The sequence below is a fragment of the Phycodurus eques genome, chromosome 1 (genome assembly GCF_024500275.1).
Source record: "Phycodurus eques isolate BA_2022a chromosome 1, UOR_Pequ_1.1, whole genome shotgun sequence".
In the NCBI taxonomy this organism is placed as follows: domain Eukaryota; kingdom Metazoa; phylum Chordata; class Actinopteri; order Syngnathiformes; family Syngnathidae; genus Phycodurus; species Phycodurus eques.
The window spans coordinates 19,078,210-19,092,760 of NC_084525.1; the positions used below are offsets into that span (position 1 = coordinate 19,078,210).

At 38.0% G+C, this 14,551-nt stretch overlaps 1 protein-coding gene across 1 annotated transcript in view; it reads left to right on the top strand.

Annotated features, from left to right (window-relative positions):
* LOC133413903 (synaptonemal complex protein 2) overlaps window positions 1-14,551 on the top strand; it is a 62,572-nt gene that overhangs the window by 46,843 nt on the left and 1,178 nt on the right. Inside the window, exons 34-41 of the mRNA XM_061698824.1 lie at window positions 875-948; window positions 7,173-7,412; window positions 7,517-7,559; window positions 7,736-7,843; window positions 10,815-11,005; window positions 12,613-12,713; window positions 12,889-12,988; window positions 13,499-13,557. Of these exons, the coding sequence (XP_061554808.1) occupies window positions 875-948; window positions 7,173-7,412; window positions 7,517-7,559; window positions 7,736-7,843; window positions 10,815-11,005; window positions 12,613-12,713; window positions 12,889-12,988; window positions 13,499-13,557 (916 nt within the window). The remainder of the gene's footprint in view (window positions 1-874; window positions 949-7,172; window positions 7,413-7,516; window positions 7,560-7,735; window positions 7,844-10,814; window positions 11,006-12,612; window positions 12,714-12,888; window positions 12,989-13,498; window positions 13,558-14,551) is intronic.

Here is a 14,551-nt window from a genome sequence, read left to right on the forward strand (position 1 = left end):
AAGGTCTTTGTCCCTATGTGCATTTGCAAACTGTAATCTGGCTTTTTTTGTTTCTTTTGGATAAAATTATATAATGGCTTTTTCCTGGCAGAGTGGCCTTTCAGACCATATCGGTACAGTACTCGTTTCACTGTGGGTAATGACACACTCTTACGAGCTTCAGCCAGCATCTTCACAAGGTATTTTGCTTTTGTTCTTGGATTGATATGCACATTCATTTCTGGGACACTAAAACCATCTCCTTCCTAAGCAGTATCGTGGCTGGACATCCCCATGGTGTTCATACTTGTGTATAATTGTTTGAACAGATAAACGTGGTACTTTCAGTCATCTGGAAATTGCACCCAAGGATGAACCAGACTTGTGCAAGTCCAAAATTCTCTTCCTGATATCTTGGCTGATTCTTTTGACTTAGCCATGATACAAAGAAGCAGTGTGTTTCAAGTGTGCCTTCAACATCCTGAAGCGTGTCTCTAATTTAGTCAGATGCTGTCAATAAACCTGTGAAAAAATTCCAAAGACATATCATAATCTCTGTTTCCCCAAATTGTTAAAAAGCATAGTAATCTTACTGTATTTAAAGCTCTGAATTTGAGGAAAGTAATGAAAATCCCCCCCCCCCCCCCCCAAATAAATAAATAAATACATCTCATCATCAAATGTCATTATTCTGGCATACAGCAAATATAAATAATTTTGGTAATCCTAATTTACCTAAATCAGGAAACATTTAGTCTCATTTCATGTCAGAAAATGAGAACAAAAGCATGTGTCTTTTTATATAGTGTATATAAAGTTCTGGTTACAAATGTGTACTGTATTGACCATCTAGGCCAGCAGTTTGATCATCTGTGGTTATTTTGGACCTTTACAGTCCCTGAAATGTCCACCCAGTCCCCGGAGTTCTCCCCTCTCATCAGCCTGCCATTGTGTTCCTCACCAAAGGGGGTAAATACTGTTTCAGGATACTATTTATTTGCTGTTATTGTCTCTTGATTGTTGTTGGTTGAAAGCTCCTGACAACATAAGAAAAATGTTTAACAACTAAACTAATCCAAGTCTAATGTTTCGCCACTTTAATGTTTAAGATTGTCAAACGAATGTAAATATCAGACAACATCGATTTTGTTCATAACTTTTATGGACAGAATTTCTAGGCGCATCCGAGGCATAGAAGGGGTCCGGTTTGGTGGCCTCAGTATTGCATGTCTGCTTTTTGCAGATGATGTGGTTCTGTTGTCTTCATCAAGCCGTGATCTCCAACTCTCACTGGAGCCGTTCATAGCCTGCTGCAGAACCCAAGTGTGCTTCAGCTTGAGGTCACAAATTGATGGCTGAACATTCTCCTTCAGGATTTTCTGTTAGAGCAGAATTCATGGTTCCATCAATCATAGCAAGTTGTCCAGGTCCTGAAGGAACAAATCAGCCCAAAACCATCACACTACCACCACCATGTGTGACTGTTGATATCATGTTCTGTGCTACATTTACGACAGATTTAACAAGACACACACCTTCCAAAAAGCTCAACTTTCATCTCGTCGGTCCATATCATATTCTCCTAAAAGTCTTGGGAATCATTTCTTTGCATCGTGTCATTACATTGCAGCTTTTTAAGATATTTTGTCCAACTTTATTTTATCTGGACAGATTTTGTTGAAGTGTTGTCTTGATTGAATGGGTCTGGAGGTAATCAGGCTTGGGTGTGATCAGTGAAATTAACCAAAAATTGTGATTAGCCACAATTAATTCATGATTCAACAAGAGGAGTAATTACCTTTTCACACAGGCCATTTAACTTTGAATACAGTATTTCTTCTTCTTAATAAATGAAATCATTCAAAAACAGCCTTTTAAATTCAAATGGGTTATATTTGTCTGATATTTACATTTGTTTGATGTAAGTTTGAAGTGGGGAAATTATGCAAAAATATAAGAATTCAAAATGGCCGCCATATATGCATGTCTGGTAGCTGGCTGCTACATTGTGCTGGCGTATCTGCCCATTCATATCTATGGATGAAAATTTGCAAATTGGACAAAAGGCCAGAATTGCCCGTTATCTGTATTTTCCATTTACAGTAATTTCTCGTGTATAATGCACATTTTCTTCCTCAAAAATTCTCAAAACGTCAATAGTGCGCATTATACATAGGCTTTGGGGAACATTTAAAAAAAAACGTTCACATTTTATAAATGTATGCCGCCATCTAGAGGTTATGAAAAAGCTGTACACTTTAATTACAATATGCCACTGCCACCTAGACGTTATGAAAAGAGTGTAGCCTACTCTTTCATTCCAATATGACAGGGGTACATATGACTTGCATATACGTACAGTTGTGCTCATAAGTATACAGACCCAGGCAGAATTTGTCAAATATTGTTTATTTTAAATACAACTGATGACTGAAAAACAACCATCATTATTTTTTATGGTTATGTTTTGTTTAATGATAAGGCTTTTCTAAAATGCTTGACAATTTAATTTGAATCCCATTTAAAATAAAATTAAATGTGTTTCAACTTGTCCTTCATGTTTTCTTTAAAGAATTGTATACATCTTACAAATTCTGCCTGGGTAATCAAACATATGAGCACAATTATGTGTTTTCTCATTTCTGTGAAGGGCTGTGAATTTCAAAATAAGAGTAAGTAAATAGAAAGTATTACATGTTCAAATAAAGTGCTTAACTTCAGAATAATTCTTTGAAAAAACTAACAATATACTTCATGTTTTGATCATATGGGTAGAAGCAAAATCATGCATTGTAAAAATTCATTACACATAGGTGGAAGGATTTTGCAGAATTTTGGGGCTGTGTAATATACATGGGTGCGCATTATACAAGAGAAATTATGGTATGCGCAAAATCGGAAATTTGAGAAATTAGTTATCCATTTTTTTATTTTTTCAATTTATGTTTTAGGAATGAATATTGAGAAAACAAGTCCTAATTTTGTGTTTTGTTTTGAAAAACGAATGAACGAATGATGCACAGATTAATAGTGTCTGAACACAAAGTGGAAAAACAGTGCTTATAGGTCACCTTCCGTCAGTTTTTTTTAACTTCATTTTTATAATCTTTGATTGCCTTTTATCATGTTTGCATTATAATTTTGTTTGGAAATACAGTAATAGTTACTGTATGGTTTCCCTCAGAAGGCCATTATGACTGTGAAACCATGTACAAATGTACATATTGCCTCATATTATTACAAATAGAAAACAAATGAATGGATAACTTGGTTTTGAAATCAGACGCTTATGAAAATTGTTTGTTCAACTACTATGAAATTTGTTTTAAAAGGAGGATTGGTTGGAAAATTACTCCTGACAGGAGTAATTTTGCAATTACTCCTGTCAGCATTATTGATGTACATGATTTGCTTGATGTGTGGGCTGGATCTAGCCCCCGGCCTTGAGTTTGACACCTGTGATATAGCAGCTTGGAAGGCCAAGGTCTGTGTACTTTGCGATCATTTGTCTTTCCTTTTGATGTAGGAAAACAAAAAACGAGAAATGACCCTATTTCTTTCCTTCTTATGTAAGTTGATGTTTTTTTTTTGTTTTTTGTTTTTTATGTATGTAAATAAAAAATGGGAAACGATTCATCTCCCATTTCTTGTTTGAAAATTGGAAATTGAAAAATGTAAAACAAGCCTTTATCTGATTTCCGATTAGGTGTTTATTTAACACAAATCGGGGAATAAAATAGGACTGTAATTGTTTTCCTCAAGCTTGTTTTGTGCGGCTTTCAAGCTTCATAGATAGTATGGAGTCGCAGCAGTAGAAGAATAAGAAGGGCTTCCGGGTCAGGCAAAGTTGCGGAGCTATTTATACACACTGAACGCACATTGGCTTTATTTGCGCCACAATTATATCCTCCTCCCACCTCGGCCCTCTTCACCGGGTAGTTGCCAGGTTCATGTCCGGCGAATGTGTGCTATCAGTGGCCACAGCCGGCGAGACATGTCATGCGGCCTTGTTCCTTGGATTTTTTTTTGTTTTTGTTCTCTGACTCCCAATTGCCCCTGCCCTGCCACCCTCACAGCCAGTGATAAGTGGCCATTGCGGCCAGTGGGATGCCCATCCCCCGCTACTATCACTCTGAAGCACAACTGATCAAGCGTTGGATTGTTGGCCCACTAATAGAGAACGCGATCTGAAAGGGAGGAGTATATTTTGAGGTTATGCTTGTCTTCTACAACCCCAATTCCAATGAAGTTCGGACGTTGTGTTAAACATAAATAAAAACAGAATACAATGATTTGCAAATCATGTTCAACCTATATTTAATTGAATACACTACACAGACAAGGTATTTAATATTCAAACTGATAAGCTTTATTGTTTTGAGCAAATAATCATTAACTTAGAATTTTATGGCTGCAACACGTTCCAAAAAAGCTGGGACAGGGTCATGTTTACCCCTGTTACATCATCTTTTCTTTTAACACGCACTTACGGGTGTAGCGCCGAACTGTATTTACTGACATTGGTTTTCTGAAGTGTTCCTGAGCCCATGTGGTGATATCCTTTACAGATTGATGTCGGTTTTTGATGCAGTGCCGCATGAGGGAAAGAAGGTCATGGGCATTCAATGTTGGTTTTCGGCCTTGCCGCCTACATGCAGTGATTTCTCCAGATTCTCTGAACCTTATGATGATATTATGGACCGTAGATGATTAAATCCCTAAATTCCTTACAATTGTACATTGAGGAACATTGTCCTTAAACTGTTCGACTATTTTCTCACGCACTTGTTCACAAAGATGTGAACCTCACCTCATCTTTGCTTGTGAATGACTGAGCAATTCAGGGAAACTCCTCTTATACCCAATCATGGCACCCACCTGTTCCCTATTAGCCTGTTCACCTTTGGGATGTTCCAAACAGGTTTATGATGAGCATTCCTCAACTTTCTCAGTCTTTTTTGCCACCTGTCCCAGCTTTTTTGGAACCTGTTGCAGCCATAAAATTCAAAGTTAATGATTATTTGCTAAAACAATAAAGTTTATCAGTTTGAACATTAAATATCTTGTCTTTGTAGTGTATTCAATTAAATATAGGTTGAACATGATTTGAAAATCATTATATTCTGTTTTTATTTATGTTTAACACAACGTCCCAACTTCATTGGAATTGGGGTTGTACTTCCATTCATTGGAATTGAAACTGCCGCGAAACTTGTGACAGCCAAGCGTTATGTAACGTTGTGCCCTTCACGTATTACTATTATTGTGAAGCTCGGTTCACTAAGCGTTGGATTGTTGGCCCACTAATAGGGAACGTAAACTGAAAGTGGACGTGGATAAAAACAAAAAGAGGGGGATATTTTTAGGTCATGTTCGTCATCCACTCCCATTCAATGTAATTGGACCTGACTCGATGATCATCACTGATGAAAATGACCGCAAGCTTCATTATTTCATCCATTGTTACATCATAAATTTTGAGCATTGTTGGAAGTGGCTGAGACTCGCTCTCTTAAAACTCGGAAGCTGCAGTTTAGCTGAGTCAAGTGGGAGGGTAGCAACACTGAGTAGGCAGGTACTTGAATATCAATTGACATAATTCTACATCACAAAATTAGCAATTTGAAATCCACTTGTTTTGCACGCCTTATGCCATTCATTGACTTTTGCAATTCAATCGCCAACCACATAAAATGTCAAACCTAAACCACTTCACAGATTCATTTTGACCTATGTTATGCATAAAACAGTGGAAAAATTTTATTTTGATGGAAGGAGACCTTTAACGAATTTATGAGACCACCTGGCATAAAAATGGGAAGAGACCATCCAGTATCACAAAGTGCTTTCATGTGTACATTTTACCTCTGAGTATGAATGAGGAATTTTTGAGGAATTTAAAACTGAATTCACTTCTTATTTTACATTAACTTGAAAATAAATGACTTGCACATTATTAGATTTTTAAAAGAAAATGCACCTCAAGTATGTGTATACTTGCACATGGGGCGAAGACTCTTCGTAACTTCCACTAACAACGTAGGCTAAACCTACCCTGCCCTTTTCTGTCCTCTCTCATCTTGTTCTTTTGGTTAGTTGTTACATGTCCTCACCGGGTATTCCCTTGTCCACAAAAAAGAACGCGACTTGACTTAACGTTACTTCTCATCAAATATTTAGACTGATTAACCATTATTCTGCTATGGTTTGCACACCTGTTCCCCTTGACCGTTCTATCACTCTGTCTGTCCCCTAAAACCTACTTTTGTCAGCTGCATTTTCAATAAACAGGACAATTAAAAATAGCGGGAGTATTTCAAATTCCCCTCTCAGACATACAGATTCACCATTAAACTAACTAAACTTAACTCTTCCCTGACATAAAAAAGATCTTTGTTTCTCAATTGAGATGTAGCAGTTCAACAATTCTTCCTTGACACCAATTACTAGTGATGGGCAGGTGAAGTCCTATGAATCACTGAGGCGTTCGAGCCCATTGCTTCAGCAAGAAGGTTCACTACTCGAGGCCTCATTGGAACACTGAATACTGCCATCTGGTGTTCAAATAGACATGACAGGCATATTGGATTAGATTCTATTTTATTGTCTTTGCACGAAGTACTGAGACAACGAAATATCGTTTAACATCTTTACAGAAGCGCAGAGACCAGAAAGTGCAAAATGTATGTATATGAATGGAGGTGGAGTACAAATAAAAAGTATGACTTAAAATAATAAGATAATAATAATAATAACATTGAATATGAGCACCAATATTACTATTTTAGCAGTACGTATGTAGTGTCAATCTGGCATAAGTAAGAAACATGATATGATACAGTACATCAATACTACGGAGTTGGACAAGGTGTGAAAATGGAAATAAATATGAGCTTAAAACCTTAGCATTCATGGGAATCGAACCCCGACACGAGGCTTTCAAAGGCAATACTCTGCCAACTGAGCTGGTAAACATAAATATGCAATATGTCAACACACTGTAACCGCATACAACACAATGGAAAACCACAGAAAAAAATTAGTAGGTGAATTCATAAATAGTGGACTGCGACTAGGCAGATGTTCACTTATATTTGTTGAGAATCATTATTATTCTCCATGTTACTATTCTATCAATTGACATGTTTTTATTTTGACATTGTGCCCTTTCCTTTCTGTTCCTTTGTTTTTAGACAAGTGTGATCCAGCAGTCTTCACTTTCACTGCCCTTTTCTCCCTTGTTGACAGCCCTAAAGCTGTCCCACATTGCCACTCCTCCCCATTCACCTTTTCCTGGAGCTGCAATGAATCCTGACCTGAATTGTAGTTTCAGTCAGGAATCTGCTGTATCTCAGATTTCCCTGAGTCTGTCATTTACCATTGGAGTTCAGCAAAGCCCAATTGCTTCACAGGCTGTTAGTGAGAAAACAGAGGTAGGCTCTACTATATATGATGTGGATGGATAGTTTGTTGTCCCTTTATAACAATAACCACCATCAAATATGAAATATTGCATTCTTTTTCATCCTGGCAAAAGACACCACACTCAAATGAAGATTCTGATGATACTCAAGGCTCAGGTAAACTGATTCAAACAATGTTCTTTTCTGCTTATCCTTGCTGCTGCATCCAACCACAGAGCAATGTCTGTAGCACATGATGATATTCAGATATTGTAAAGACATCTGTAATGATCAAATTATCTCTCCCTTGTTAAAAAAAAATAAAAAATTGCATGGTAACATCTTGGTGACAGGACCCTGTCGAAAGCACCACATCTCCTTGTCCAGTAATTCTGAGGAGAACAAGAGACAAAAAAGAAACTGCCTTCCTCTCCTTGAACCTCGTGTGTTATTCAACTCCTGTAAGATTTTTTTTTAAATTATGATAATTATGTGATGCATTATTTATGCAAAATTATCTCTACATAATTATTTTGCTTTTATACTTATAATACAAAATGTAACTGACTATATAGCGACGTGACTAGACTTACCAAAAATGACAATCTGCCAAATGTAAAGTGTGATTGGAATGACCACTTCAACCTGAGCACAACACACCAAGAATTTTTAACATTGATGGGTTCTGGAGAAATTGAGATTTTTGTGTGGTGGAAAAACATACCGTAATTTCTCGTGTATAATGCGCACCCATGTATAATGCACACCCCCAAAGTTGACCTCAAAATTCTGGAAGACCCTTCTACCTATGTATAATGCATTTTTACAATGCATGATTTTGCTTCTACCCATATGATCAAAACAAAGTATTTTTTTCAAAGAATTATTCTGAAGTTAAACACTTTATTTGAACATAGAATACTTTCTTTGTTATTTACTTGATCTTATTTTGAAATTCACAGCCTTACTTTTATTTAGTAAATGAGAAAACACACAGTTGTGCTCATATGTTTGATTACCCAGGCAGAATTTGTAAGATGGGTACAATTCTTTAAAGAAAACATGAAGGGCTAGGCGAAACACATGGAATTTTATTTTGATGGGATTCAAATTAAACTGTCAAGCATTCCAGAAAAGCATTATCACTAAACAAAACATAACCATAAAGATATTAATGATGTTTCTTGTTCAGTCATATTAAAAAAAAATAATAATAATAATATTTCACAGATTTGGCCAGGGTATGTAAACTTATGACCACAACTGTACATACAGCATATGCAGTCATACATACCCCTGTCACATACCCATGAAAGTGTAGGCTACACCTTTTTCATAACCTCGAGGTGGCGGAATATTAGAATGAAAGTGTACACCATTTTCATAACCTCGAGATGGCGGCATACATTTATAAAATGTGAAAGCTTTTTTATTTCCCCCTATACCTATGTAGAATGTGCACTATTAATGTTTGACAATTTTTTTTGGGGGGGTGGGGGGGGGGGGATGCGCATTATACACGAGAAATTACGGTAATTGCCTTTTTGGGGAATGCTTTTGTGTGATATTGTCTATAGTACATCTTGTTTAAAAAAATCACTTTCAGATTAGAGTACAACAGTTTAACTTCATTATTTCTCAACATCCATCTATGCATTCTCTGAACCGCTTATCCTGGGTCGTGGGCGCCTATCCCAGCTGAGTTTGGGCAAGAGGCAGGGTACAGCGTTAACTGGTCATCAGCCAATATAGCTCTACAAAAAAAAAATTGCACACTAATGTCATAGGTCATGCTGAATTAAATTTTAGTAATAATAATCATCATCACAATAATGAGTTCAAAGGAGACCGACAGTCTTGTAGCTTAGCTAATGTTAGTTCATGCTCATTCTTTGATCAAAACTCCAAGATTACACAATCATTGACATTTTAGCCAACAACCACGAGCAAGGCAAACTACCCGAGCACAACATTCTCGTTTTTTTTCCTTCTCTTGTGGTGAATTAGTGTTCGTGGGTCGACTGGCCACTTCATTAGGGACAGCGAGGAGGAGGGGTGGTCGCAACATCTTATGTTATTTTCCACTTTTAAAATAGGTTTTCGTGCTTTGTTAGTGGGAGAGGAAAACAAACATATTACTGAGGTATAGATATGAAATTGATCACTCGGATCATTTAGTGGAACCTATGTTTTGTTTTTTCTAACTTGCCATGAGGACATAGCAATTGAATGTACATGTGTACACGTAGGGTGTAACGGTGGTTAGCACATCTGCCTCACAGTTCTGAGGACCTGGGTTCAAATCCGGCCTCGCCTGTGTGGAGTTTGCAGGTTCTCCGGGTACCCCGGTTTCCTCCCACATCCCAAAAACATGCGTGGTAGGTGAATTGGAAACTCTAAATTTCCCGTAGGTGTGAATGTGAGTGTGAATGGTTGTTTGTTTATATGTGCGTATGATTGGCTGGTGACCATTTCAGGGTGTACCCTGCTTCTCGCCCAGAGTCAGCTGGGATAGGCTTCAGCACGCCCGCGACCGTATGTAAGCGAGGGTAAGCCGAATGAATGAATGTGTACACATATTGTGCCAATGGTGTCTCGGCCAGGCAGTCTAACGATTACCATAACAATTTTTAAAATCCCAAAGAATACCATACATGGTAAGGGGAGTGCCTCCAATTTAGAGCATAAATAGTTTTTCTTCACCAAATCAGGCTAGTCAGTCCTAACTGAGTCTTGTTGCATGAACTGAAGCGAAACGTCTTGTAAGAGCAGTCCAGTTGTGATCAATTCAGTGGCCTGAGAATGAAATGACCTGGATTAATGAGAATATTCATGGGCATGTCAGTACTCACCCAGAAAAGCTGTTTTTTTGTTTGTTTTATTTTGTTTTGTTTTTACATCTTTGATGTCATTGCACGGATGTCAATAGCTAAAATGGATACCTTTCTCCTCGATGAACCCGTCCCCCAATTAGCTGACAAGTTCCAGTTAAAAATATCCACCATTAAGCTTCTAAGGGCCAAAAGTCCAGTGTTCTCTAAACCGAACTCTAAAAATGACCTCAAATTGAACATTTGTGAGAAGAGTGGCGGAGGCAGTAGAATAGGTCATGTACTTTAGTCATAAATTCCTGAAAAAAAATGTTTTTGTTTAATTTGTTATGGAGCATTTTAGAGTTTGAAGTGCTCAGTCCATGTTTTTTTTCGAAAATTCAACCAAGATATCAGCCACTCGTCATGTTGCTAGTACATATGTGTTTTAACAAAGTTAGGCAAGATGAGAACTGTTGAAAGAAGGCATTATGAAGTTCTAAAATACCTTCCATGGGCCTGTGGATTTGTATGTCATCTGCAATGCAGAGAACAAATTTTGTGTGCATGCATGCATGTTCATAACAATAAAGGTGATTCTTCCTCTTCTTTTTCTTCTTAGTTGCAGAGGAGACCATTGAAGCCGAAATGAGCCCTGGGCTGACCACTTCCTTCTCAATGATGACAAATCACTGCGACACAGATGGGGGAAATGGAGAGATGGACGTGGAGGATTTAGAGTTGCCGGATGTTGTGGTTAACCCCAATATTCTGTCTCCACAATTTAGGGCCAAATTAAAGATGAAATTACAGGTTGAAAACATTTTAATGTAATGTATATAATCACCAACTGTGCTACTGCACAGCGACTAATATTTTATATTTGATAAAGCATTTTCAAATGCTTCTTAAGATTAACTTGCTTACACTTAAGAAAATAATAATTCAAAAAAAGGACCTATAGTGTCTAGATGGTTTGTATTTCACAAACAAGTTGTCTTTATGTATTTTCTGGTCAAGAAAATGAAACTGGCAGTCATTTCCAATAGTATCAGTCAGTTTTGGGCTCAATCAGTAAATGCCTGATTGCCCTGGGAGCGCCCCTCTTACATCGCCAAAATTGATACGCCTCCATGTGTTGGTGTGACGTCAGCGACAGAACTGGAGACCTCCAAATACTACGCGAGTGGCAACTTTAAATAACTTTTTGTTACTTGGATTTGTTAATAGAGGGTGGGGGGCCATGGCATGCACCCCGCAAGAGTACTGCCCCGTGTGGTTGCACACTTCGCACATACTGATTTCCGCCACTGCTCACAGCACACTTTCACTGGACACGAGTGTGCTGACCACGTATTGAAGAGGACTGTAGTGGGAGAAGCATATCAGTGTGGCGCAAATCAAATGAATGCGCGTTCAGTGTGTATAAATAATCCCATGTTCAAACTCTTGCTTGAGACCCGAGTTTGAATGTAGCATCGAAGGACGTGACGTTGGTATGAATGCTTGGCTGCCCCAATCTTCGAGATGAAAGCAGACGCCATAATATGGACCAATCAGAGCCAAGATGTGTTCATATTTAAATTAGGGAAGATAAGAAATCCAATCAAAGCAATGCTGAATTATATGTCACGCTATAATGAGAAGTCTGACCCTCTCAAATGCCAGGCAGAAAATACTAACTAGAAAAGATTGAAAAGGGAAATTTGGGGCATCCATCCATCCATCCATTTTCTTTACCGCCTATCCTCACTAGGGTCGTGGGCTGCTTAATTTCCAACCAAAATTATCAGGCAAACCTGACAAAAGACATCAAAATTTGAAAAATGTAATTTTAAAAAAACTGATGGAGGGCACCTTTAACAAAACAAGCCTACTCAAATGTATCTAACCCCACTATTTTCACTCATTATTGTCTTAAAAAAACATCCATACTTTCAATACGGGGCGACAATTTGCTGCACAGCTTGCTTATAGAATAGAGAGAGCTTGCTTACAGAATAAAGAAATAGGCAGTTTTCTAATACTTCTCAGACATTTTGATCATTGAACAGTGTTTATAGATCATTGAAGAGTGTTTATAGATTTCTTCTCAAGCTATTTTTACACTTTAAATTGATTAATATTGTGTCTAAATAACAGACAATGTAGGGAAAGACCAATAGTATTGATTTGTGAAACAACCAAGAACACATACTATTATAAGGAAAGGTTCTCGCCTTCTGTCGCTGATGTCAGCAGGCTCACGCAGGTTTCAACCTAAATGTGGGCAGGCCAAAATGTGGCTGAAAATCAAATCAGAAAGCAAGGCTAAAATTACTGCTGAGTCCATTTTGGTAGGATTTTTTTTTGCAGCCATTGTAAGTGCCAATGTTTGCAGTATTAGTTGCTTTAAAAGACTGTCTTTGAAATGTTTTCAGATTCAGAACCGCCTCAAGATAATGGACAGTTATTACAAAGAGAATATGATTACTGTCCAGAAACACATCTCCTCTCTCAGCACGCAACTAAGTAAACACAGGTCAGTCAGAATGTTCTTAAATGTTGCCAATGAAACATTTTTTAAATAACACAACTTGTAATCCAGATACTATTGATTAAATACAGGCCAAAGCCCACAATCATTGTTTTCCCTGAATAAATTTCTCTCTTTTAAAATAAATGTTTAAATAGTGTCTTTTCACTCCTTTCTACAGGACTCAGAAGTTTGAAGATATCAAGAATGTCTTTCTGGGAGAGATCTTCAAACTGGAACAGGGGAAGTCTATGCTGAATAGCATGGAGAAAGACCTGAATGTACTCTCGTGCTCTCATATCTACACACACACACACACACACACACACACACAGAGTCAAACGAAATATCCATCCATCCATTTTCTGAGCCGCTTCTCCTCACTAGGGTTGCGGGCATGCTGGAACCTATCCCAGCTATCATCGGGCAGGAGGCGGGATACACCATGAACTGGTTGCCAGCTAATCGCAGGGCACACATAAACAAACAACCATTCACATTCACATTCACACCTAGGGGCATTTTAGAGACTTCAATTAACCTACCATGCATGTTTTTGGGATGTGGGAGGAAACCGGAGTGCCCGGAGAAAACCCACGCAAGCACAGGGAGAACATGCAAACTCCACACAGGCGGGGCCGGGAATTGAACCCCGGTCCTCAGAACTGTGAGGCAGACGCTCTAACCAGTCGTACACCGTGCCGCCTCAAATGAAATAGTCTTGTGTCAAATAAGAGTGTGTTTTTTTGTGATTTCACCAGTGTGTGATCAGTGTGTGGCCTCTTTTACAGATATGCTGTGAAAAGCAGCACACGTTTTTCCAGGCATATCGCGAGCAGGAAACAAAGAGGTAAAGTTATTACTCTTCATGTATGTGTGTTTTTGTTTCTTCTGTGGAGAATGAGTTCAATAGCATGACCGAAAATTGCTGTTTTTTTGTTTGTTTTCCGGGCGGCATAGTAAAACTATCTTCAGCACAAGTTCTATAATGGTATGTGACCAAGTGTTGATTTGTAGTTGAACAAGGTTCCTCTTACAATATCATGATCCAGTTGATTGAAACCACCATTTCAAGTTACGAGCCATGAAAAACTATTATATATATTGTTGTCATAGCAAAAATCAGTGTTGTTGGCCACTTGAAGGTCACTTGGCTGTCTTTATGCCCTCTGTCTATAAAGAGGATAAGCAGTACAGAAAATGGATGGACTGGAGAATTATATTGTCATTGTGTTAGTATATTAATTATATAATGTGCAGTATTATTACAGTGCTTAACAAATGTATTTGACCACTACCTAATGTCAGGTTTATGCTAAAGTGGCCCCTTAATTTACAGTAGAGTTTTGGTTATTACCAAAAGCCTTTTTTTTTCTCGTTTCTGTAATGGTTAATACACCAGAATATAGACACTCTTATACCCAAATATTTTTTTATGATAAATATAATTCACTCAAAAGGCCGACTATAATCTGGAATTGATGAGTTGCCAGTAAGTCATAGACCTCATATAGAGAGAACCATTCACGCTTATGTTCACACCGTCGGTGTGAACTGAACCCACAGTGCCTGCACCACTACACCACACCATCAGTGACAAAATTATTATTCTATTGTATTTTCAAAAGTAGTTTTACAAATTTAAGCATCCATCCATCCATTTTCTGTTCCCAATTATTATTCTATTGTAATTTTCAAATGTACTGTTTTACAAATTTAAACATCCATCCATCCATTTTCCGTACCGCTTATCCTCACTAGGGTCGTGGGGTGCTGGAGCCTATCCCAGCTATCTTCGGGCGGGAGGCAGGGTACACCCTGAAACGGTCGCCAGTCAATCGCAG